The sequence below is a fragment of the Rhinolophus ferrumequinum genome, chromosome 7 (genome assembly GCF_004115265.2).
Source record: "Rhinolophus ferrumequinum isolate MPI-CBG mRhiFer1 chromosome 7, mRhiFer1_v1.p, whole genome shotgun sequence".
Taxonomy (NCBI): domain Eukaryota; kingdom Metazoa; phylum Chordata; class Mammalia; order Chiroptera; family Rhinolophidae; genus Rhinolophus; species Rhinolophus ferrumequinum.
This window is the reverse complement of record NC_046290.1, coordinates 21,247,576-21,274,895: the sequence shown is the minus strand read 5'-3', so window position 1 is coordinate 21,274,895 and position 27,320 is coordinate 21,247,576. Positions and strand designations below refer to the sequence as shown.

Here is a 27,320-nt window from a genome sequence, read left to right as displayed (position 1 = left end):
GAAGAACTGAGAGGCCTCCTGAGTAGAGTTAGATTAATTTAATGTGGGAAACAGGATTAAGAGAGAAGTAGAAATTATTCTGGTCATGGGCCAGAATCTTGAATAATTGCAGCTCTTAAATAGTATGTTTGAATTGTTTTCTTATCAAAGGAAAGGAGGAGAAAACGAAAAAAGAAATCAAAGTGCAGCCCAGGTACTGCTATGTTTTACAGTTATAACAACTCATTTACTGAATACACCTGCCATGTGTTTACACACGTTATCTCTTCAGATTCTCGTATTAGGTAGTATTGTTTCCATTTATACAGGAGGAAACCAAAGTTCAGTCAGGTTAAATGACTGTAGATACCAGAGCTAGATTAGGACTGTAACACCAAAATCTGTATTATTTCTCCTTTTTAGTATGTGCACAGAGAGAAGTCTGGAGGAACAAGGGGAAAAACAAAAAATTATTAGTACTGTGAATTGAAAATACAACTTTCTGCTTTAAAAAAGGTAAATTTTGTTCTAAGATACACATGGATTCCACCAGATATGTGGGTGCAAGTTACATTTTCTCCCTGAGATTTTCTATTTGAGTGGAGAAAATGAAGAGTATTAAATAAACATCCATTTTAGAGAAGTAGAGACGAAGAAACAAAATGTCTGTGTTGTATCCTTTTAGCACTTTGGTGCCGAATGCGATCAAAAGAAACTGTTTTGGCAGTTTTAGGGATGTTGCCTCTTGAAATTTGTCTGGATTAAATTGAACTGAGAATAACTTCTGTTTTTGACTCAAAGTGCTGGTAGCAGTGAACACTTATGAGCATTTTGGCCTAAGAGCCACACTGTAGGCAAACCCCTACCACCGCCCTGTTTTCTTCAAGGTCAGTGGTCTTCTGGCAGGCCTTCCCGTTGCTGCCTTTCCTGAGGTGCCCTAGCTGCATCACTATTGAGGAGATGTGCACCCTGAATGTGAACTTGGTAAGAAACTAGAGAATTTACTTCTTGAGAACCAGTGGGATTAACATGCCCAGCTGCTTTTCAGCCTCTCGGCAGATTCTTCGAGTGTTAGCTGACTTGAGCTTTCACATGCTTATGTCCTGTATGTGGGAAATCCTTGTACAGTGAAGTACAGTTCCCTGAAGGGAATTTTTCTCATTTGTGCTAATCAGTTTTGTAATAGACTGGTTTCCTATTGTAGGCAGTGGATGTTATAACCTGTAATAGGAAACTGGAGACCATGTTTGTTAGAACTGCCACCCCAGCAGCAAAGAATGTCAGCTCCGGCATTAGGACTTGGGCTAAACCCTTGGTTAGTGACTTATTTCCTGTGAAAGGAAAGTCACTGAACCTCTTTAAGCCTCAGTTTCTGCATCTGTGAAATGGACATAATACTAGTTACTAAAATTGAGAGGATTAATGAGATACTACTGAAGAGTACTTACCTGGCGCATAATAGAAGCTTAATGAATGTTGGCTATTATAGATGCATGCAGTTGAAGTGGAAGCTGCGACTGACAGAGATTGTGGAGGGCTTTGATTGCTGTGCACAAACTTGGACGCATCTGTTTGTATTGCTCACAAGCCTTTTTGACTTAGATTTTCAAGTGTTTCAAATAGGTAAGATTGCTGAGTGATGTGTGTTTTGGATTAATAAAGTTTTGTGTTAATTTGTGTAGTGGCGTTTGAGGCAGGGGCTCACGTGCATTTGATGATTACTGTAGGATACTTTTTCTTGGATGCTGGCTTGTTAGCAGCAGCCATGTCTGCCTTACGGTGTTGTTCTGACCTCCTTTCCCTGTCTGCAGTGCTGAAGGAAGTCTGATGAATAGCGGCAATTTTAGTAGGAAGTTGAGCACTGTTAGGAATCTTGGTGGTTTTCTGTCATCCCCCTCCGATGTTAAAATTCACCAAATGCTTCATAAAATATGTGGCTCCTCGATGACTTCGCTGCTTTGTGTGATTTCCATTGTCTCTATCAGATCAAATTTTGGTCAGCAACTTGTTGCCAACATCAAAACTTCTTTACCACTTTCTAGGGAAAAAGAGGAGTCAGTACTTTTAAAATAAAAAATGTATAGTAAGCTTTTGGGGCATTTGACAGAGATGAGAGTGAGTGGGAAAAGGTCTCCAGTCTTTTCCTTTTTTCTTCCAGAAATGCTCTAGTAGATGGATAGTCATCTTTTGGAGAATATGGTTCTGTGCAGTGACAGAATGACTTGGAATGGTGGAGAGAGGGTCGACAGGAATCATCCGTTTCCGTTTCCAGCTAGGGCTCTTGATTCCAGTCTTCTCGATGGGAACACTGAGGCCAGGACACTTGCCCAAGACGCCCCTCATACGTTTGTAGGCTAAGGCCTCCCTGGCTCCTAAGTCACTCCTGTGCTTTTTCCTGCAAGACGTTTACTGGAGATAGTGAATACTGTGTGCTGAATGCACTCCTCTGCTTCAGAAGCTTCCGGCTGGGACCAACCCACCCCTCGCCCACCCGTATTTCTCATTTCTCTTTCAGAACTACTTGTCTCTGTGTGTTTGTGCCTCCCTTTTCCTGTTCTCTCTGCTCACCCATCTGTTGAACTCCTGCCCATTCCTTACAAGCTACTTCCCCAGAAGGAGCATTTGCTTCAAGAGTCTCTCCTCCCCCTCCTCCTTCTGTTGGTCCCCATGGAGTTAGGACCCCCTTTTGTGCTGCTGTAGCCCCGCGTCAATGCCTTTATTACAACATCCGTCATACTGTGTTGTGGTTGTGTGGCGTGTGGGCATTAGCTTTCCTCCCCACTGGACTGCCAGCTCCTGCTTCCCTAGCACTTGGTAGGGATTCATTTACATTATCTTTGTCTCTTATAAATCTCCTTCTCCCTTTCCATGGACAAACCTCAATTATCTTCCTCATCTTCTGCTTTAAAAAATACATATATGTATGTGTAGCTACAAATACATACATGACTTAGTTTTGAAATGACAAGGCTAAGAATGACGGGGTTTTTCTTCTTGTTTTTTTGGTCAGTTTCTGCTTGTTGTGTGTGGTGGGAGGTGGGTATGTGCCTCCACATCCAGAGGTCATGCAGGGGATGGACGTGGTCGTAGCAGCTGAGGAAAGCCACCCAGGGGCTTTAATCGCAATAATGGCAAAATCCTATGAGGCTTAATGGCTTGAGGGCCTCACATCCACATCCCACCTAAAACCCACATGCTAGAGGTGGCAGATCCTACTTCTGGCATCTGACTCTTTCTTGCCAACTTAGCGGTGAAGTGGTGGCTCTGACATCGGTTCCTGATCCTGTGACCCTGGGTGTATTATTGTACATCGACTTGTTATGTGACATGATTCTCGTCATCTGTTTCCCTATTGTTCATGCAGTTGACCTAAGTCCGTGACACCCTCGGTGACGATCAACAGAAACCCACTGCAGCTAATATGACAAGGGGATGTATTATAGAGGTCCAGGTGTGATGTATGGAGCTGTGGGCCGAAGGTGTGGCTGGGCCTCACTAACGCCTGGAGAGCCAGGGCGTCCAGGCCGTGACAGTGTGTCTGGGGGTTGGGCTTTTATCTCCACATCACCTCTCCATGTGTCTTATTCTCTGCGGAGCAGCTCCCCCTGCTTTCCCGTAGTGGGGCCAAATCTACAAGTCTGTAGTTTAAGTTTAGCCCCCCAGCCAAATTACTAGGGGAGATAAAATGATTAGCCCTTTAAGGGACTGCTGTCCGTTTCCCCTTGGGGAGCAGGCGGCTCAGGACACGGGGGAGGGAAGGGAACGGGGAACAGTTGTCTGGGGAAAGGGAGTTTTGGGTGGGGCAGAATCCTAAAAGTTGTCTCCTGGTTATTTTGTTTATGGAATGTAAAGAAAGAATTCCGTTCACCATTTCAAGAATTGATGTAGGTGGTTTTGGATAGTATACATTTTTTTATGAGTTTCTGTTTTGTTTGTTTTGGATAGTATAAATTCTTTATCATCAGAAGATGATAGATACTTCTGCGGACCTAACGATAGGGTAGTCTCCTCCACACTGGCTTAAGTGTTTGAACCGAATTCCAAGCACTACTCAAGATGATCGCTCGAGTTTTCTAACAGCTCATTGAATTTAATGAATAGCTTTGCTCTACCCTCAGAGAAAAATGATAGACCTGTCAAAAATAATTGTGCTTTAATTTAGTTCTTTGCCAACAACAGATGATGAAAACTCTCAGTGAGAATTTCTAAATTACCAAAACATTCGTAGTATTTATACATGCGAGAATACAGGCATACCTCAGCGATATCATGGGGTTGGTTCCAGATCACCACGATAAAACAAGTTTCGCAATAAAGCGAGTCTTACTCTTTTTGCTGGTGGAGGGGCTTGCCTTTGATTTGTAAAAAATGCCACATCTGTGAAGTACAATAAAGTGAAGCGCAATAAGATGGGTATGCGTGTAACCTCTTCCTTAACCTGGCGCCGTGCGTCGGAATCAAAACCAGAGGCCCAGTTGTATCCCCTACACTCTGATTCCATAGGTGTGTGGTCAGGCCCGAGTGTCTATAGAGATAACAGCTCCCCAGATAATCTGACACTCACCCAGTTTGAGGAGCACTGACTCAAAGAGACTTGAGTCCATCTTGGAATGGAAATTGTAGCCATCTCTAAAATAGTCCTTGCTCAAAATGAGTTCTCTGAAACAGCCATGACTTTATTCTTCAGCCTCAAGATGGGCTGTCTAGCCTTTCCCTGCCTCTGCTTTACATACACGTTTCTTCTAATGCTGTATTGTATTCTGAATTGACTTCAGAAAACTAATACTGTTGAAAGCCATCTGCCAAAAAATAAAACAAAAAAAAATTCCAATTTTATTTGTTGACGAAATGGGTTGTGTCTTGTAGAATTTCCCACAGTCAGGATGTCACGCGGGGTGGCCTGCGAGGTCTCAGCTCCCGCTCCCCACACAAGAACACAGGATATGGTGAGGTCAAAAAGGAACACCCACGGAGCCATAGGTAGGGGAGTCATACGACTATAGTCTCGCTGGAGGCTGGATTCACACGACGTGCGACCTGCTGTCTGCTTTTCTGCCAACCGACCGACTCTATTTGCTAGCTGCAATCCGCCTCACTGCAGTCCTCAATCCACACTCCGCTGCTTGCTAACTCAGCCACCATCTTCATGCTAGCCCCCATTTTCTGCTAGCGTAGCCACAGCAGTTATATTAGTGGCCAATGGCTCACTGGTTATAGCTGACGGCCAAGTAGCCACAGCTGATGGCCATCCAATCACCGTTGATGGCCATTTACTACTTGAGCCAGCACCTTTCCACGTGAGGCAGAGAGCCTGGAAACTGCACTCCTGGCTTTGTCCCTACACAGGATTTGATGGGTTGCATCCTCGTGGTGTCATTTAACATGTTTTTCTGTCCCAGTGTTTCTTATTGACATAGAAGCTCAAGCAGATTGAGGTTAGCTATTTTGGCAAGAATACTTCATAGATGGAGGGGTAGGTTGCATTAGGGGGCCCACCATGCCTCTCTCCTTGTTGACAACCATTTATGACTATGGCTTTGGTCCCTTAGTTCATTAAGGATTGCTAATTATCTTTGAATATCCAACAAACACTGAACCTAACAGGGAAGCGTTATAAGATATTTCCATTGAGAAACAGTGACGCAGAATCTGGCCTTAGTTCCTTATTAGAAGTGATAGTATCCTGTGGCCTTGTCTCGGGGTCTTAGGTAACGAACGGGCAGAGAATGTCTTCACTGAGCCCTGGTGTGCTACAGAGTAGGTGGTCAGTATTGACTTGATACTGTCATGGCTTCCTGTTCTTACTTTCAAGCCTTTTACTTAAGTCCTTTTTCTCTCAAGACCACACAATCTTTTGCTTTAAATCTGATTCTCACTGAAGGCAGAGCAGAATCATTCTGTGGAACGTCTTCCATTCTCTTTCTGACTCTGTTTGAGCTGCCTTACTTAGCTGTGTGACATTTGTTCCTTCAGATAGGGAGTGTCCGTCCCTTCCCCTCCTTTTGGGACAACTAATAGTTGTCAATCCTAAATAATTAGTGTAATACATTGAATCAATTGATTGGAATTTTGCCTTCCTTTAGTTAAAAATACTTTTTAAAAAAGTGAATAGCTTGTCAAATAAACCAAAAACTCCTGGGGGTATATGATGTTTTCATGTGTATTCTGAAAGCATGGATTTAATTCATTTTGAGCCCTGAAACAAAAATATTACCCTTTGCTCTTCTCTTTTAGGAAATTCACACAAACGAAAAGGAAGTTACAGAGAAGGAAGTAACTCTTCACTTGTTGCCAGGTAACAGCCATGTTAGCATCATACCTCATGTGCAACTCAAAGCCAATGATAAATTGTCAGCCCTAGTGTCACTATATATAAACACCTTTGTTTTCAACCAGATGGCATATAAGAGGAATGAGTTGGACAAAATATCAAGGTCTTTAGTTCAATAATTACACACCTGGGTCCGAGTATTACACCATTCCGCAAAGAATTTTTCTTTTCACCTCCCCAAGTTGATGAAAATAAACTCGGGGAATTCTCAGCTCTTTCACAAGCAAATGAGGCCTTCTTCAGGTTGCCTTCCTTGGTCCCATCCAGTATTTTGGTCCTCAGGAAAATCCTGGGTCCCCCAAAAGCCCTACACCCCACAGACTCTTCCTGCTGCCCAAGTGTAGTTGCCCTTGGCTAGAGCAGCTGCTTGGGCCTCCTGGGCACGCGTTGGTGGGTGGCCTCGCCTGTTGTGTGTGTATTTGAGCATGAGTGCCAGGTGTGCTGGGGTTTACCATCCCCATCCCAGGGCTGCCAGGGCTGCGCTCTGTGGGCATCACCAAGGAGCTTGAATTGGTGAGGTATTTTTGAGTTGGCGGAGAGTGACTCTATAGCTTAAATCAAGTTTTAATCGTTTCTGAATTCAGAAACAGAAACTACTTGGTGGCGTATCCTCCCCATATGTGGGGCTATCCTATGCATTCAGTTCTTCTTCCACTTTGTTTATTCTAACCCCAAATAGTTTTGGTTTTGTTTTTTTAAGGAGCATTTTATCAAAAAAATTGGGGCCTCATTCTGGTGCTTTTTATATTATTCCATTTTATTGGGAGGATATGAATATGTGCAAGCTTCTGACTGGTCCACCTCATTTGGGAAATATATCAGAATACTGTAACTTTTTAAAAATGTTTTTAAGTTTCAAAGGATTTTTCCTATAATAATGGCCTAAACCTTAATCTGTATTCCCTAGTGCTTTCCTTTTCTTGGGTTGTAGATTCTGAAATTAACTTTATTTTTGGCTCAGTGTTAGTACACCTTCTCCCATCCCCTGGATTACCTGATGGTCTCTTCTAGTGTGCTGCTGTGAGCTCACAATTCGCTGTTCTGAGCGCCCGTTCCCTAGACTAGACCAGGGTCTTTTCTGGCTCCTGCCCCCAGCACTCAGGACTCTGTACACGAGTGGATAACAGCTGCTCAGCATGCCACGCCTGTGCAGCCTCGCCTGGCTGCGTGGTCACCTCTGCACACCAACTTCCAGCTCCAGAGCACGACCCCAGACGGATGACGCTGGCCTGGCCTGCTCTTGCGGAGAGATTGGCTATTCAAGCTGTTGCACACGGGGAGTTGAAAGCACAGAAGCCTCGCTCGCATGTCTTCCACCTGGGACTTAGCTGAGGCGCTTTTTCTGGGACTATTTTAAACCCTAACGAGGCTCTGACTTCATTGTTTTCTTCAAGCTTTGTGGTCTCTCTAGAGGCTGACCTACTGACTGAGCTATCTTCCAGCATTTCCTTAGTAGTTAACTCCTTGGAAGATGGAGAAACATACCATAATAGGTGTCCCTTCATAGTCTTAGTGTCTGAAACTTTTTTGTTTACATATTGAAGGTTAGACTAAATGAATTTCAAACAAAAAAGAATTTTAAAGACATTGAAGGAAATATGCAGAGGGAGATTCTGAGGGGAAGATGTTTGTCTGTTGGAGAAGAAAATTCCTTTTTTGTTGCAAAGTATTTACAGTTAGTTTTTTTATTTCCCACATACCCTCCTTTTTTTCCCTGCCCTCACCCAGACATCCAGCCCTCGTGAGCTTCTCTACTTGCAGGAGCACAGAATGCTTACGTGTCTCTAAATCCTAATTATTCTGACTGTAAAGATAAGTACTCTACCTTCAGGAAATACAGCTTCTCATGTGGGCTGAGTGCCTGCAGATAGAGCAGGAAAGCTGACGCACTGGGAGGAAATACTCTCCTCTAAGAAAGAGAGGAAACACTTTTTTTCCCATAACCCTCTGGCCTCCCTTTTCCTCCCATCCTTGTCTGTGGAGCCAGAATGAATGTGGTCCTGCTGCAACCTCTGTGTCAGAGGAAGCTGCCTGAAAGCCATGTGGCCAGGGTGACAAATGGCCCACTTTCACCGGAAAGCGGGCTTGAGATCCGCGTTCCAGAGCATGCTGGTGAGCCTTTTGGGCTTTGCTCATTTAGGGTATCACTTCTAGAGCATCTTCTTGGGTCCAGGTAATAAAAAACACTCAGATCTTTTGCTGGCAAGTGTAGCTGAGATTATTTCCATCCCTTTGGAAACTTCTGTTATTCACAGTGAGAAAATAGAGAAATGCCCTGTGTGAAGGTGTATCTGAGACATTTCGATTTCACTGACCAGTGGTCCACACTCTGCTTCATCTTCTCCCCTAAGTTTTGCAGCTTCTCCCGTGTTGGAACGTGTAAACGTCTGAGGTGCTATGCTATATTTTGTGTTGGTCTTTACGTGGAAGAGCTGGGAAAGCTTTCACTGTGTGCATGCTGTGTGCTCCCTGCGGACTCTAAGGAGGACTTGTTTCGGTTTTGACCAGGTGAGCAGCTGCTTTGTGAAGCCAGCACAGTGCTGAAGTATGTCCAGGAAGATTCCTGTCAGCGTGGCATCTGTGGGAAACTTGTCTGCACAGACTTCAAGATCGCTTTCTTGGGTGACGATGAATCTGCACTGGATACTGATGTATGTATGAGCTGCGTTTGGCTAAGTTTGGGGAGGCAGCACAGTGTGGCCCCCATGTCTTTTTCCCTTACTTCTCTGTTACTTCACCCCCAACATACACAAACCCAAAGGACAGAAGTCCTTCTCACCACTGGTCTGCTCTCTGTCCTTCAGGGTCTCCTTCCCGTGGTCGGACCATCCTAAAATTTCCCACCCTTGCCTCATCTCACGCTACTTGCGTTTGACGTCTTTCTTTCTTCTGTATTTCATCACACTGTACGTCACTCTTTGGAATCACATCTCCCAGACATACTCGTTCCCCCCATTTTCTCGTACTAAACTCTTCTTAAATTCGGGAACTGAGTTCAGTTCTGGAACTGAACTTGAATTTGGGTTTACTTTATATTTGCTCTGCACCGCGTACTGGTGCCCTTGTAGACTCATCTGTACTTATGAAGAATGAGCAAAGATCTGCCCACCCTACTCGGAGGGCACCCAGCCGCCCGGCCCACCCTTGCTTCTTACACAGCAGCACCATTGCCATCTCAGAGCGCGGTCTGCTGGCCGCTGGCTGCCGTAGCGGCCTGGTTCCCAGTCCTGGACAAACACAGCAGTTACAGGAACTTGAGTTTCCTGGTGTTTTCTTCCTATATAACTGTCACTCACCTACTTGCATTTGTGTGGAGAAATCTTCACCTGCATGCCACCTCCCAACACTTCTCACAGTCCTTGTGAGTGGCCTGGTGTGTTTGCTTGGGAGTAGCACAGGAAAGGCATGTTCTGCCTGGGTGGGAAACACCAGTGACCACCAGTCTCACCCATTTCGTCGTTCCTTACCTAGGGATGTGACTGCATTTCCCTGTTTTTCTTAATGTGCAAGAGGAGGATGGTGATTTACTCTGTAAATGTCTGACAGTGCATAGAAAGGAGTCACAGTTGTTTCCTTTTGAATCTTTTAGGAAATCCAATTTAAGAATAAGGTTATAGGAGAAAATGACATTACACTCCACTGTGTTGATCAGATTTATGGAGGTAAGTAAGTATCTGTTTTTCCCTGGGGTGTTGCCAGCTTTTGAAAGTATAGCTGGTAATGATAATGTTTTTATGGGCTTTCATAGTTTACAAAAGTTTCTTCACATATTTATCTTGTTTAGATCAGTTTTGTGGATGGTATAAATTGAGGTGTGAAGTGGCTTGTTTGGGGTCACTTAGCTGGAGGACCTTGGACTTGAACTTGGGACCTGTTCTTTCTAATACTCCACCATGCCATTATATATTAGATTTTGATCATACTTTTTGCTGTCAGTGTTAGCCGTGTAGGTTTTACTTTAACGGCTAATCTGATAAAGGTCTTTTGTGTTGCACTTGGGTGTCTTTTCTGCTTTCAAGCCTCTCTCTGCTCTACTTCTCTATTTTTGTAGACAGGGCTTGCTCAGAAATCATCCAGTAGTCATTTATGATGTTCCTAACATCAGTAGGTGCTGCATGGTCCAATCTCTGGGACAGGGAAGGAGGTGGCAGGAGGGGCCCCGAGTCATAAACCCAGTAGTTGACTGTCCCAAAAGCATGTCCTTAGTGGTCTCCTGTCCATTTTTTGTAATGTCAGCTTTCAGAGCGGGGTTTTTTGCAGGTTGGTGGAATCGGTTCTGCTGACAATGGCCAGTCCATTTTGGTCTTGTGCTTTTTCCGGAGAAATGAAGAACCCTGACAGTTCTCGTAGAGCCAGGGCCCCTGCTGACAGTTACTTAGAAGGTAGCACCTTTCCTCCCACTCTCGAGAAGTGCTTAGGAGTTAATAGTCTGCCTTATTTCTTTAGCATTAATTTGTTGTGCTTTATAACATAATTTCCCTCCCTGATTTCATTGTTGATGTGCAGTGTTTGATGAGAAAAAAAAAACTCTCTTTGGACAACTGAAGAAATACCCTGAGAAACTCATCATCCACTGCAAAGACCTCCGGGTGTTCCACTTTTGTCTGAGGTACACAAAAGAAGAGGAAGTCAAAAGGGTAACTAGTTGCATGTATTTTTAGGTTTTGTTTCCCATCAGGTTTTCCCCACTGACTCTATTTTTTGCTTACATTGCATGAAGGTTAAGGGGAGCCTTTTACTCTGTAAAGTTCAAATTGGTAGTAATCCCATATGCTTTGATTAGAATTGAGAGAGAATTTGGTAAAGCATGCCTGTGTATTATCCTTCAGTACATAGCGTTTTTATTCCTGGAGCCTCTGCAGGTTGGGAGGTGGTAACCCAGGGGCAGGAGGCAGTGGGGGAAGGGAAGGATGGAGCAGCTAGAATAACCCTTTTCCCTTGCCTCTGACAGCCTTTCCTCCCAACTCCTGGGTGAATGAGTTCACGTCTGGGAGGTAGCGGAAGTGTGTGGAAGGAGGAGGGGGTGCACGAGTCAGATGGGCAAAGCCAGATCACCAAATGAGCCTGTGCTTTTGGACACTTTAGTAAACTTAACCTGGTCGCTGCAGCAAATTGAGATGTATGACTGGTGAACTGGTTATCGTGGTCATTGTGACTTCCAAGATTTCTCTTATTGAGATATTGAAGATTTCAAATTGCCACTGTCATATATACATCAGGGGCAACCTAGCAAGAGTTCAGTTCATCTGTTGTCTTTGGCTACAGTGAGTTACGCACACTTACAGCAGGTCCTTGATGTTCTTTCAGGTAGTGTGGAAGTTCAGTTAGGATAATGAACATGACTCCAGTATCTGTTCTGAACAGAAGAGTGGTGTAGATATGGAAAATTCCCTGAGGAGCCAGAACCTTCATTTTGAATGATGATTTTTGTCATGTATCCAAACATACTTTTGTTTGGAACTTCAAACAAAAAGCACAATGGGTTGATTTCTTTTTCTAATCTTCTAGAAGAAAGTTGTAAAGGCCACAAGTGGATCAGAATAGCTAAGTGTTTTGGTTTTTATCTGATATCAGTTGTATATCTTTAATGTCAGATTTTTAGAGTATCTGAATATAGCACTTGAGTTTTTTTAGCACTTAGTTTTTTGAGAAGTTAGACTTATGTTTTAAAAATTTCCCTAGAAATTCAAAGCTCTTAGAAACCCTGACACAACGTTGGGTTAGCGTTTCTTGATTTGGCATTATTCCGAGAGATGACGTCATAGATGCAGGCCCCAGTGAGAGAGAGTGTGCTGCCCCAGGGAGCCTGTTGGCATGCCTGAAAACCTAGACAACTCAGCATTTTCCTGCCAAAAGCATGATTGTATCCATTGCTTGGTTATTTTCTAGATTGTCAGTGGCATAATTCATCATACCCTGGCTCCTAAACTGCTTAAACGATTGTTTCTGTTTTCCTACGCAACTGCTGTACAAAACCACACAGGTAAGTGTCTTCTGGGTGGTAACTGGGGGTAGGCGGACTTTCCAGTTCCTACCTGAAAGTAGTGGGAGAAAACCCATCCATGAGGTTTTCTCCTTTCCCTAGAAATTGCTCTGCTTTTCTTGGGTGTCTCATTCAGATTTCTAGAGAAAACAGTTTCTATATTTTTACCCTGTGATCTTTGTTTCTTTAACTTATCTTTTAGGTTTGTTTGCTTTTTGTGAGGGATTATTGGTTTGATTATTTCTTATGAAAGATGAAAGCAATGAGTTGTAACCAGGAATGTGAGACTGCAACAAAATTGAGACAAATTTAAAATAGCCCCATTTGTCCCTGAGTTCTTATTTCCACTTTAATATACTTGATTTCATAAGACTCTAGAGAATGTCTTGCATTCTAGAAACAACCAGAACATGCTTTATAGCAAATATTTTGAGGGAAATGGAACAGTTGTACGTAAGAGAACATAATCAGAAAACTACGTTATTAGCAAACTTAGGATTCCAAATGTTTTCCATTCAGTTTGCTGAAAAAGAGAGCAATCTTTTAACTAAGAAACTTTGGTCATCTGAATTAGCTGTTAGTAATGACTGGCATCGTACAGGGTTCCCACAGACGTCTGTCTGCTTCCTTCTCTAGGTCTCTCCCCTCGGTCTATTCCCTTGCTCTGCCTATTATGCTTAACACGAAGTTGATGTTTAGTGATCCTGTGTGCTGTGTGCTTTTCGTCAGGAAAGTGGCATGTTAGTTTAACGGCATATATCAGGCTTTCTGGAATGCAGAGTTGCTTTGTCACCCACTGCTCATTCAGTAGACACGTGTGGAATGCTTGCTGTGGGTCAGGCGCTGTGGGGATATGGTGGGGAACAGGGCCTCTTAGAGCATCACGTCACACAGAGGCAGCTGAGTTATGTGTCCTCTGGTGGAAGGGGCCGTGGGAGCAGGAGGAGGAAGTCCGGGCCACGCCAGGAGAGGAAGGGCTGTCAGAGGGCACAGCTGTGCTGAGCTGCTGTGGAGGGTGTGGGAGTGTCTGGTAGGCACAGAGGAGAATTCAGGCAGAGGATTAACACGTGCAGAGATGTGGATATCTGAGAGAGCAGGCTGCATTTTGCAAACGGTGGTGGTGTAGTAGAAAAGGTATGAATTTCAGGGTCCCACCTCACCTCAAATCCTTGCCCAACTGCTTAGTAGCTGTGTGGTCCTGGGGATGGCACTTAAATCTTGGGCCTCTGTTTTCTCATTTTAAAAACAATAGTGTTAATGCTTCCCTTGAAGTCTTGTGAAGATTATAAATTACTAAATGTATGACACACATGGTGCAGTCATCAAATGAGGGTTAATTGAGAGTGTAACTGCATATTACTCAGGACTGATTATGTTAAGAGAATTATGTTGATGTAAAATATACTTAGCGCTGTTATTAGGCTGCACATAAAATTTGTTCCTTAATTCAGTAAGTTCGTCTTTGTGAATGACAGATCTTTTCACTGTAGATAGACGTACAAGTGCTGACTAACTGCGTGCTGGCTTGCAACAGCTTGTTGCGATATGAGACGTGCAAAATATGACTTTGTTGATTACTATAATTTATAGAAACACTTATTGGGCTTACATTTGAAAAACCATCCTCTATTTTTAGAAGCTCTGCCTCTTCTTTATATCCTGATTCTTGGTCTGGACCCAGCGTAGGACAGGGTCTCATCCGGCCACCATATGTCAGTGTGCGCCAAACCCCTTACCTTGATTGACCTGGCAGTTTCATTACCTCGTGGTGGCTTTTTGTGCCAGAAGGCCTAGGATATGAAGCATCTTCTGTGCTATTTTAATTCCATCCTTTTCTCTTACCCCCCGATTGTTGATACTAAAGGTTATAACAGATAAATGTGAATTGACTAATTGACTTTTTCATCGAGTAGGAGTTTGTGGAGGTGGGTGCTTTGTAATCTGAACATCTTTAATTATTCCCAGGCTTAATAGTTTACAAGTGTGCTTTGGCTGAAAGGTCCTAAATGCTTATAAAATGGCATTTAAGGGAAGACCTATCTGTCATTGCTAAGAAAATGATCTGCTATGCTTGAATTGGAGTATTATTATATATGTCCATGGGGAAATTTTTTTGTTTGCATTTATCACTTAATGGAAATTTCCTTTCTAGCTTCCTAGGTTTGAATTCCAGTTCTGCCATTGCCTGGCTCTGTGACCTTGTGCAAGTTACTTGACCTTTTTGTGCCAGATCTATAAAATGGAGGAAATAGTATCACCTAACTTACAGGGTTATAAGGATTGAGTTAATAATTATAATATGCTCAGAACAGTTCCTGGCACATACTAAGTACTGTGTAAGTTTAACTACTGTTTTTATCATTATTCTCACCCTTTGTGCAGTGATCTGGTGATATTAAAAATAGCAGGTGGAAGTTTTAGCAAGCACGTTATTTTCCCCAGAAGACTGGTGTTTTCAGATGTGCTGTGGCTTGAACTAACTGACTTGTGCACATTCCAAGACCACTGTCACGCCAGCAAGCAGTGCTGTGGCTTGGAGAGGGCCGAGGACACCTCTGCTGGGCTGTAAGGGCAGGCGTTTCCCCCGGGCAGGGCTGGGTGAGGGGCCCAAGTACCCGTCACCGGGAGGCAGCCATTGGCCAGCAGACCCGACCGTCACCATGGCTGTCTGATTGGTTTCAGGCCTTCAGTAAGCAGATGTCACACCGGAAAACCCTCTTGTTGGCAGTGTTATCTTCATGTTGAAGGAGGACTCACATTCTAGAATCTGACATGCTATTTAAATGAGTTTGTCAGCCTATGTGCATATTGGTAGGGCTAAAAATACTATTTTAGTATTTGCTAAGCCTGAGTTTTAGTGCCTCTCTTTTTATGTTATATAAATTATCTCATGGTCAGATGACTGAAAGTGGAGCTATAATTACTTTTGCAAGGAATGGAACTAGAATAATTCCTTTCCTCCAGTATAAAAAGACAGAGCCTCAGTCATAATTTTGGATTAATGACAAAAAGAGGAACAAGGTTAGGATGAAGCAGTGAATTCATTCTGCTTGGATGAAAACGGGCTTAGTAGAGGACATCGGAGCCCGAGGATTCACTTCCACATCCTTAAAATTCCAGCTCTTCATGACAAGATTTTATTGTCTTTTAAATTTATGTTGTTAGCCACCGATCCCAAGAACCACACCGTAATGTTTGACACACTTGAGGACTGGTGCTGGGAATTAGAGCGGACCAAAGGCAGCATGAAGTACAAAGCCGTGAGTGTCAACGAAGGCTACAAGGTCTGCGAAAGGTAAGCGTTCAGCGCAGCGCTTTAAGAAGACAGCTTTGTTGGATTGAATTCACATGCCATATATCTCACCCATTTGAAATGTGCCGTGTTTTAAAATGTATTCACACAGTTGTGCAGCCATTACCACAGTCAATTCTAGAACATTTTCATCATCCCCAAAAGAAACTCCATACCCATTAGCAGTCTCTGCCCATGTACCCATAACACCCCCGCCCTCGGCAACCACTAATCTACTCTGTCCCTTTAGATTTGCCTATTCGGGCCATTTCATGTAAATGGACTCGTGTAACATGTGGTCTTTATGCTTGGCTTCTTTCACTTAGTATAATTTTCAAGGCTCACCTGTGTTGTAGCATGCATCAGAATTTCATGCTTTTTTGTTATTGAATAATATTCCGTGGCATAGATACTGCATTTTATGTATTCATTCATTAGTTGATGGACTTTTGGGTTATTTTTGAATAATGCTGCGATGAACGTTTGGGTACAGGGTTTTGTGTGGATGTGTTTTCATTTCTCTTCGGTGTATACCCAGGAGTGAATTGCTAGGCCATATAGTAAGTGTGCGTTTAACTTTTGGAGGAACTGCCAGACTGTTTACCACGGCGAGTATTCCATTTTACATTCCCTTCAGCAGTAGAAGATGGTTCCCGTTTCTCCACATCGACACTATGCTTTTTTAAGAAACCCTTCAAGTTAAAACATTCAAAAGCGAATTTATGTCTTTTTCCCATTAATGTATTCGTAATCTAAATCTAAAATTTTTAGAGCCATTTCTGAATTTATACTATGTATTTGCTTTCCTTTCACCTAACACTTCAGTTCATTTATTCATTCAGTAAAAATTTTTGAGTGCCTACTATGTGCCAGGCAGTTGTCTTAGCTACTGAAGGTACAGCAGGAAACCGAGAGCCTAAAAATCCCTGCCCTCCTAGAGCGGTCTTTATAGTGGGGGAAGATGAGAATAAATGAGCATTTACAGGATAGCAAGAGGTAGTAAGCGTGGCAGAGAGGCTGAGGCTAACTCAGAAATGAGAAGTCTCACGCTGACGCTCACGTCTCACGCTCCACATGAAGGTCTCCGCACCCTTCTGTGCCTGCTCCTGCAGCGGCCAGGTGCTGGCTCGGCCACATGCACTTAGTTCCCCAGCCACCTGCTGCTCTACACTCCCCAGTAAGGAATCCCGATGCAGACGTTGGCGAGCTTCAGAAGCACCGCCAGCAGCAAGTGTCCCAAAGAAGCTGTGATCACCAGGACCAAACCAGCCAAGGAGGTCTGTGCTGCGCCCGAGTGGAAGGAATGCGTCCCAGGTTCCAGGCAGCACCTCGACAAGAAAACCCCAACTCCAAAGCTTGAACACTCACTCCCAGCCCAGGAGTCCGAACCTAGTTGATTTTCTTGTAGCTTTCCCTAAATGCCCTCTGATAATATTTTATTCTCTTTTGAAAGAGCATGAATTTTGTTTATTGGTATGAAACATGATGCCTTATGTAATGTTAATCTCATTTAAGTTATTAATGTTTTAAGTTTATCTTCCATGAATACTAGTTTTTTTAGATACGGAGACTTAGGCAAATTGCTTTCCTTAGTGAATTCCAGTTCCATCCCTGGGATGGGATGAGGGTGCTTGCAAGAATCATTCATTCAAACACTTGTTGTTTTAAATTCCAGACTATTGCTAAAAATGTTCTTGAGGAAATGTAGTGATGTAACTGTTGAACAATATATATATTTTTGTACAATAAAAAAGAGGTGATAAGTGCTATGGAGAAAAATAGATCGGGCATGCGGTTGGGGAGCGTTGGTTGGGGAGCATTGGTCAGGCAGCGGGAGCAGCAGGAGCAAAGGTCCTGAGGTGGAATCGTGTCTGGCAGTGAGGGACAGTGTGGCGTCCAGGGGCAGAATGGCAGGAGAGGAGGTCTGGGAGGAGAGGGGCAGCTGGATGGGAACCGGCTGGGAGGCTTTCGGGAGAATTTCTAGTTCAGTGAGGAGGAGTTTGAGCACAGGCGTCATGTGGCCCGACCTACATTTTAAAAGATGACTCTGCACAATCAATCCTCTTTGAGAAATGTGAATCTTACTACTTTGGAACATACTCCTCAGCACCCTGCTAACAGTTTCATAAAATTTGTTTAGTAGTCTGCCCTTACCTGCGGTTTTGCTTTCCACGCTTTTGGTTACCTGCGGTCAACTGCAGTCCAAAAATATTAAATGGAAAATTCCAGAACTAAACAATTCGGGGTTAAGTTTTAAATTGGGTGCCGTTCTCAGTGGGATGAAATTGCACACTGCGTCCCATGTGGGGCGCGAATCATCCCTTTGTCCGTGCTGTGGATGCCACCCACCCACTGAGTAGCTGTTTGGTTTTCAGACCGACTGTCGTGGTAGCACAGTGCTTGTGTTCAGGTGACCCTTATTTTACTTAATAATGGCCTCGAAGTGCATGAGGAGCGATGCTGGCAATTCAGATATGCCAGAGAGAAGCCCTAACCTGCTTCCTATAAGTGAAAAGGTGATACAGTACAATAAGATACTTTGAGAGAGAAAAACCGCATTCACATAACTCTTATTACAGTATATTATTATAATTGTTCTATTATTAATTTCTGTGTCTAATTTTTAAATTAAACTTTGTCATAGGTACGTATGTATATATAAGAAAAAACATTGTATGTATAGGGTTTCGTACTGTCTGTGGTTTCAGGCATCCACTGGGGGTCTGGAGTATGTCCGGTGTGTATACATGGGGCTGCTGTGTTTTGTAGAGCATTTTGTATTCGTGGTTGTCACGGGCCTCTTCAGCAGATCAGTTTTGATGTTTATTAATCTCAGACATTTGTAAGGTTAGCCGTTCTGTCGCAGCGAGAACTGGGGTGACAGTGGGGAGGGGCCTGCAGGGCTAATGCTGTATCACCGCCCCCCCACTCCCTCCTAGCTCCTCCTACCCTTTTACAGTCACAAAGCTTGAAAAGGGAAAGCTAGCTCTTACTCAGAAAGCGGTTAGAAAGCTCTGCTCCTAGGACATGATCGATTGTAATGTGATTTTGGCACTAATAAAAGGTATGCCCACTCCCAGAACTGTTTAGAAAAAATCCTGCCACGTACTGATTAAATTCATCGATATTTGCATAGATGTCAGCACATCCAAAATATAGCAGGGAGTCCAAATTCGTGGTCAAAATGGGGAGAATGGAGCGTTAGCAGGATTTTGTGCTCAGAGGGCTCAGTGCAGACACACTCCCCTTGGACTGGCCCAGCTTCCCACTCCCACGCTTTTCTGTCTCTCGGGGGTGATACAGGAAAAGCTGTGCTTTGTTTCTCAGCTGGACCATTATGGTAGCTGCCTACATGGACTCCCCCACCCACTCTGGCCGCCCTGCATCCATTCCCTATGTAGCAGGCCGAGAGAGCATCTCCAGTGTGCATCCGCTAAGGATCATCTGATCCCCTTGTCTCCTGATTCACTGGTTCCCTGCTGCTCTTGGCACATAGAACAAAACCGAATGAGTGCTGCAATGCCTTCATGGTTTGACTCCTGCCTAACTCTCCAACTTTGTGTATACATACCCATCTAGCCATACTGACCCCCACTCTAGGTCCTGCTGTGCAGTCTCGTGTCTGGAATGCTCATTTGCTGCTAGCTGCACCAGTGAGTTACCTCCACTTCATCTGTCAGATCTCAGCTCAGGTGTCACTTACAGGGAACCTTCCCAAGACTAGGTCGGGTCTCCTTGTGCGAGCTTTCCTTGCCCGGCATGCCTGTCTTCACAGCACTTCCTGCGATTGTGAGTTTATTTTTCTCTGCCTCAGCATTTGATTGTTTGTTTCTGCCACCTGTCAGCTCTGGGGAGTCAGGGACACTGTTTCCATTCATCGTTATACCCTCAAAACCAAGTGCAGTGCCTGGTTTCAAGAGGGACTCAGTAAACAGGAGACAGAATGAATACACGAATGAAAGCCCCATCAGTAGTCAGAGGGGTCTCAAATCAGTTTGGATAAGAATAAGAAACTGACTGTACTTCACCTTCCCCCAAGGTCAGAGCTGGCTGTTCCAGTCCCACAGTCTGTCCCTTCTCCTGCAAAGCCTTTCTCTCTTCCCATCTCCCTGGGAAGGCATCAGGTGGTCTTAGCCCTGTAGGATGTGTAACAGAGGAACCTAGGACTTGACTGATGCTGCCACAGGAAGAAATTGCTACCCTGGTGGTGTTGCTCAGGGGGTTCCCTAACCCTAACTAAGGCTGTCCCTGAGCAGATCATACAACTTTCTTTGCATCAAGTTGTCTTGTATTTGGAGGGGCTGTTTACTTTGTATTCTGATCTCAAGTAACTAAAATGACTGCTGTCTAAGGAGGGAGGGTTACTTGCTTGTAGACATTGGGAGTCTCACACAGAGACTCCTTAGAGCCACCTCAGTTCAGTGAGACGGGAGAGGATGTGCCCAACTCCCCTCTTGTCCATCTTAGCGAGCTCCTTGAGTGACTGCGTGGTACATACACTAATGCTCTAGGTTCTGATGTATTTTTGACCCCTTCGGTGAAAGACATAAAAAGAAAATCAACTGGTTAAACACCATTGTGAAATATTTAATCTTTACTAGTAAGGGAAGACGTGTGAATTTTTTAAAGCAACGTGGCCCCACCCCAGCTTTGTAGAGTGAGCCTCTGGGGAAGGAGCCTGGAATCTTGACTGAAACAAACCCCACAGGTGATTCGCTTGTTCAGGTTGAGAAACTCTGATCTGTTTGTAAGTTGCCATCTATTCCTAAGCAGTGCTTCTCAGTTTCTTGTTCAGCTAAGTCACCTGGGGAGCTTCTTAAAATGCAGATTCTTATTCTGTAGTTCTGGGGTTGGGCTTGAGAACCTGCTTTCCTTCTAAGCAGCCAGGTGATGCTGCTGCATACTTTGAGTAGCAGGACATTCTAGAACAACAGCTTTCATCCCGGTTGCACACCCAGAGAGCTTTGAAGCTCCTGAGATTTAATAGTTCTGAGATGGAGCCTGGACAGTGGGAGTTTTTAATAAAGTCTTCCCATGTGATTTAAATGGGCAGCCTGAGTTTGAGAGCCATTAATGTGTGAAGAGGTTTTTACTCCAGTTATAACACGTAAAGAAGGCATGTCTTACCACCCACCCACGCAAGCAGACACATACGAAAATACTCCAAGCACTTCAAAAGCTCAAAGCCAAATAATTCTTCTACATTTTGATGGTTTTTGAGGTTTCTTAGCCTTGACCAGTGGTTCCCAAACCGAGATGTACATCACAATATCATGGGAGCTTTTTTCTTCTAATTACCTTTAAAGTATTTCTAATGGAAAATTTCAAGCAGTGTAAAAGAAATGTGAATATGAGGAATTCCCTTTCCCCATCACCCTGCGTCAACAGTTATTAACTCAAGTCTCATCCTGCTTTCTCTGCTCTTCCCCTGGATTATTTTGAAATAAATCCCAGAGCTCATCACATTTCATTCATAAATATTTCAGTGTACACCTCCAAGAATTAAGGACTCTTTTTATAAACATCAAACCATTATTACAACTTTCAAATTTAACATTAGCCCCTTAATATCATTCAATATACAGTGTCAAAATTCCTCCATTGTTTTAGAAATTGTTAAAACAATTTACTTTTCATGTTTTTATCTGTTTTATCATTCATCAAGATTCAATGAGATAGAGATCTTGCAATTGATAGGTTTCTGAAGTCTCTTAATCTATAGATTTTCACACCATCATTATTTCTGTAATTTATTTGAAGAAACCAGGCCATTTGTCTATGATAGAGTTTCCCAGTCTGGATTTTGATGAGATCAAAATGTGCTGTTTAAAACGTTGGTGTTTAAAATGTTGCTTCATCCCCTATGAATTGATTTGATCTATTGGCTCGATCGCATTCAAATTATGATCGTTTCAATGAGGAAATTTATCTTTCCCCGCGACTAATACGTAAGAGATTTACTTCAAATAAGCAGCACGCATACAAACACCATCTGATTATTTTCATTGTAGTTCTTATACCATAAACACATTCTTATTTCCCTTGAGGCTTTATTTTCAAGCCCTTTGAGTGAAAGATCTTTACAGCTTCACAATGATAGAACTTAAATGGGTTAATATGAATAGAAACCTGCATCTGCTGACTAGAGGAAGAGATGGTGTCCCAGCATATCTCTGATCTCTGCAACTCTGAAAACCTATTTTATGTCCCTTTTTAACAGGATTGTTATTTTTAGAACCTAGATTTTCTCATGGAGAAACTGAAGTCTTACTGCTTGGGGTCAGGCCCAGCTCCACTTAATAGTTGTGTACCCTGGGAAGGGCCTCAGTAGTGCTGTGTCTAGTTTCTTCATCTGTAAAATGGAAACAATAATAGTACACACCTCATAGTATTGTTGGGAGGATTAAATGAATAATTCGTGTGAAGTATTTGAAGAATCTGGCATGCAGTAAGCACTTAAATGTTGTCAGAGCACTTGATAAAGGTGGGCTGTAGTTGTCATAATTACTGGTGTTCGTGTCAGTCTGACCAAAAGCAACACGAGTGCTTATGTTGTTACTGTATGATGAGAAGGATCACTCCCAATTTTGGAATTCATATAATTTTACATATCATATTCCAGTCCCCTCATTCTGCAGATGAGGGAACAGACCCAGAGAGGTGGGGTAAGTTACCTATGGTTACACAGAATCAGAGGCACGGCTAGGATTTGAACTCAGATTCCCGAGTAATTTGGCCAACGAGAGTTCATCTGCACTGGTTCTTAACAGGGAAATATGGTCCATTTCCTACCACGCTGCTTAGTTTCCTGTGTTCATTAAAGTTGAGCTTTCATATTTAGTGAATTAACTCGAGTACTAAAACTGATGACATCTTTTTCTTCTAGGTTGCCAGCATACTTTGTTGTCCCCACTCCTCTTTCTGAAGAGAATGTGTCACGCTTTCAGGGTCACGGCATACCAGTAAGTGCATCTGGAAACCCTAACAGCTCATCGGCCCATCTTGGCAAATTGTTCTACTTAAAGCCCGTGGCTTTGGTACTAAAGAGTTTGTCCCCAGGCCAAGAGTAATCCAAAAATATCTTAGGGACTCCCTAGAGGAGTCTCTTAGCCATGAGGCTTTCTGGGACAGAGTTTTGATGTTTGCACAGATGCACTGGGGTTCTTAGCAGAGATATCTTTAAAAAGCTTTAAGAGGATTTCAGGTATGTCTGGTGTTGAAAGCCAGCCTAATTTAACCCCCAAATCATTTTGAGGCTGAGCCGAGCACTCTAAAGCTAATAGGGTTTAAGGTTCTTTTAGGCCTGCACCATTAATCTTTGAATGGGCGTGGTTATGTTTTTTCCCAGAGACAACGTGGAGAGCTTACTGAGTTTTCACAGAATAGACTGGGTTGGAAGCCATATTTAATGTGTCACTGATCAAAGAAAGCAAGACTGGCAGTTACTCCAGTTTCTAATGGGTGGTTGGGAGTTGCCAAGCTTGAAGGAATTCAGTGAGGAATGAGAATTACAAATCAGTGCTATGCTGTGTGTATGGCTGATTCACCAAAAAGGTCACTCCTGTATGGGAGGTGAGATGTGCAGGGGTCACACGCCCAGAATCATGTGGAGGCCAAGCAAGTAATGAGCGTGGCCCGTGCAGTGAAGCAGAGACCCTCTGTCTGGTCCAGTGGGGAGGGGGTGCTCCTCAGGGCTAGCAGGCTTGTGCTATGTGGAAATTTGGGCCTGGTCTTGCCAGATGTCCTGATTTCTTAGGAACAGCCAGAGATACGGATTTTTATGTGAGTTTTCCTGACTTCTAAATGTATGCATTTGATTCAAACATTTAAAAAACATATCTTCGGACCCAGGTTGGCTCATGTCCCACCAGCTTGCAACCATTGATTTAGAGCAGTGGTTTTCATATTTTCTGGTCTCAGAACTCTTCACACTGTTAAAAATTATTGAGGATCTTAAACAGTTTGTTTATGTGGTTATATCTATTGGTATTTGCCATATTAAAAATTGAAACATTAAAAATTTTTGAGGGGGGTTGACACAGTGTGAGGGATATAAATGATAAATGTCTATTATATTGTTTTGTACACCGGAAACTAATAAAAAAATTTTTATTTTAGTAATAAATTCATTACATGTTAACATAAATAACATTTCTATGAAAAATAACTATATTGTCCAAAAAAAAAATAGAAGAATAGCATTGTTTTTATATTTTTAAAAATAGAAGACTGAATTCTATCCTATCTGCTTCTTTCATTCAATCTGTTATGGTATGTTGGGGTTTAGTTGAAGTACATGAAGAAAAACCAGCCTCACACAGATACGTATTTGGGGAAGGGAGGAATATTTAATAGCCTTTTCCAATAATTGAGAATATTGTTCTTTGATGGTACATGAAAAAATTGATGTGGTGGTTTCATAAAGGTTAATTGCAATAAGGAATCTGAAAACATAGTCAACAAACTTCATTCTCTTAAAATCCATTGGTCTCTCTTTGAATAGATCTTAAAACATGCATGATTTATAACATTATACATTGGCCATTTGGAAAATATTAGTTCACTAGACAATGTAGATCATCCAAATATTGACACATGTTTCCTTACATAATATAAAAATAACATTCATTAACATCACCCCTGTCTCATCAGATAAGTCTTTAAATATTGGGAAGCTGTCCAGCTAAAGAGGCCGAGACTTGTTTTCCAAAATTTTAATTTTTACTTGAAAGTTCAATTTTCATCATTGGCAACAATTTGTCAGTTGTTTTCCTTGAAGTGATAGGCTCACTTCATTCTTTTTTTTGAGAATAAATATCTGCCAGTTACCAAAGTCTGAATGCTTATAGTTTGCCTATCATTCTTTCAATTCCAGCTAGTTCAGTAAACTCAGTCACATAAGTGCTTTTCCTTGAGGCAAACATTGTATTTCACAGTGCTTACCTCCCATTCCATCACACAGAATACTAAAAAGACATGTAATGGTCAAGGTTAATACAATTAATAATTTTTAGTCCCCATTAAGGGTGTTGTCAGGTGAAACAGAAAGTGTTTTCTGCAAGTGCGTGGCAGTGAAGAATGCAGTGGCCACCCGTGCTATTTGGTAGCAGTGTCTTAACTGGTGCCAAAGCACCCATCATTTCATCTACAAGTGTACTGCACCATCAGTGCAACTGTCCACGCAGTGAAAAAGACAAACTACATCTTAGTGTTATTAGAATACCTGAAACGGTATTAAGTTCCCCTCTTTGCATCTGTAGACTGCATTTAGAGAATTGCTATTGTAGAAGAATAAAAATGAGGGTCTTCGTCCTTCAGTCTTTCATAGATGAATCTAGGAAAAGAGGGTATGCTCTGCGGGAATAAACAAAGACAAATTGTGTACACATGTGGGTGTAGGCTGCCTCTCTGTCAGCAGTGTATGGAATTTTGATATTCCGTGTTCTAGCCAGGCCTTGAGCTGAGAAGTAGAAAATGTTCTAAACCTAGGTGACGAGTCAGCAGCATAACTTTGATAGAAATTGTAGGAAGGTGTTCTCACTTTATTATGTCATCGGCCTTTATTTTATGTCCTGAGTTATTAGTGGAGTTGGCACAAATGGACAGCAGAAAAATACTACAAGATGGAATTTATGCATTTACTCAGGGAACACAGAGCTTTCAACATGCATAAAATTTACCACTAGTGACATTTAATGTATTCACAATGTTGTGTAACCATTACCTCTATCATTCCAGAACATTATCTCGATGGTTTTTTCCCCTGACTTTTCACCTAGTCTTCTCTTGCCTTCACTTATTCCTCTTCAGGGAAACCTCCATCGTTTATAATTTCAGTCATACTCTTGCTGCCGTTCTAGATTTGGCCTCCAACCGGTTCTCAGACCCGGAGTATTTACCTTTTTTCGCTGTGGGGCTAATGAACATTGCTGTAGATTATCCACACTAAACAGGACAGCATACTTGATGGGATACATGAAAACTGTTACCCTGCCTTGTTGGGTCTTTGTTCTGCTCAGCAATCTATTATTTGTTTAACTCCTTTTGGTTCCGACACCATTCTTCCCTGGGGCTGCTGTAAACATTCTTTTCATTCTCTTGAATTTGTTATTTTTAGCTCTCTTACTCTCAGGAACACTCTTTCCCCTTTTACTGGGATCTTGGAAAGCAAGTGAGAACACCTCCCTCAAGACCCCCTTCTTTCTGGGTGCCTGTTTCCTTCATCTTGCATCCACGCCCCTGCCTGGGCTCTTGGTCTCATCTGCCCTGCTCTCTCTGGAACCTGCTTCCATCAGTCTTCTCCCTTCCGCATGTATCTTTCTGCGTATTCTGCTCTTGAAGACATCGTAAAGTCTCTGCTAACCTGAAAAAGCCCTTCCTTAAGAGTCAAACTACTGTCTTCTTCTCCTTTTCTCCACTGCCAAACGTATTTAAAGAGTCTACTAATTTTCTCTACTGGCCCTGACTCCTTTCTTCTTGCATCATGACTTATGCTCCTTCATTCTGCTGATTGACCGCCAGCAGGCACTGAGCCTGCACGGCCCCAGTTCTCCATACCATCACTGATTACTGTCTCCCTTTTTTGCCTTTTAAATTCCTGTGTTGGCTCGGAAAACACTGCGTTTTCTTGGTCTTCTCACCTCATTAATAGTTCCTTTCTTTACTTACACTGCTTTCTAGCCTCCAGTTGTACATGTTCCCCTAAAGCTCTGTCTTTGGCTGTATTAAGAGAGACACTGTAAAATGTATGAAATAATAATTCCCCCCTTCCTTTTTTAGATAAACAGGATCAACAAACTATGATTCTTCTCTGTTGTCAAGTCATTCATACTGAGAACTCTGTGGCCCTTTCCCAGACAGAACTTGTACATATTGCAACAGGAGAAGACATGTACTTTTTCGCTAAATTCCTATGAGAAGTCTGTTTGACTAAGAATTTTGCTGGTTTTCCTTTTTTTTTTTTTCTAGTTTGTTTCAGGTGTACAAAGGAACGTAATAGTTAAACATTTAAACCCTTCATAAAGTGATAACCCACCCACCCCAAGCTTCTACCCCTCTGACATCTTACACAGTTGCTACAATACTGTTGACTATCTTCCATATGTTGTACTCCACATCCCATGACTATATATACCTACCGTGTTTCCTTGAAAATAAGACCTAGCCAGACAATCAGCTCTAATGCATCTTTTGGAGCAAAAATTAATATAAGACCCAGTTTTATTTTACTATGAGACCTGGTATAATATAATATAATATAATATAATATAATATAATATAATATAATATAATATAATATAATATAATATAATATAATAAATATAATTAATATAATACCGGGTCTTATATTAATTTTTGCTCCGAAAGATGCATTAGAGCTGATGGTCCAGCTAGGTCTTATTTTGGGGAAACATGGTATATATTTAGTTATAGTTGACATACAATATTATTCTGCTTCAGCTTCAGGTGTATAGCACATTGGTCAGGCATCTACACAGTCTATGAAGTGATCGCCCTGATTAGTCCAGTGCTCATCTGGCACCTTACATGATGTTTACAACATTGTTGATTGTTGATTATATACCACATACTGTATTAACTACCAATTTGTATTTCTTACTACCTTCCTTTTCACCCTGCCCCCAACCCCATTCCCATCTGTCACCCTGATAGATCTAGTGCCTATCTGGCACTATACCTAGTTATTACAATATTGTTGACTATATTCCGTATGC

The 27,320-nt window shown here is 42.5% G+C and overlaps 1 protein-coding gene across 2 annotated transcripts in view; it reads left to right on the top strand.

Annotated features, from left to right (window-relative positions):
* Positions 1-27,320, top strand: part of MTMR12 (myotubularin related protein 12) — a 66,485-nt gene that overhangs the window by 19,106 nt on the left and 20,059 nt on the right. The window contains exons 2-8 of one of the 2 annotated variants that reach the window (XM_033110418.1): positions 6,214-6,274; positions 8,819-8,961; positions 9,900-9,972; positions 10,817-10,947; positions 12,200-12,293; positions 15,459-15,588; positions 22,472-22,547. In XM_033110418.1, the coding sequence (XP_032966309.1) occupies positions 6,214-6,274; positions 8,819-8,961; positions 9,900-9,972; positions 10,817-10,947; positions 12,200-12,293; positions 15,459-15,588; positions 22,472-22,547 (708 nt within the window). Of the gene's footprint in view, positions 1-6,213; positions 6,275-8,818; positions 8,962-9,899; positions 9,973-10,570; positions 10,693-10,816; positions 10,948-12,199; positions 12,294-15,458; positions 15,589-22,471; positions 22,548-27,320 lie in introns of those variants that run through there. The other variant, XM_033110419.1, reaches the window with a different exon arrangement.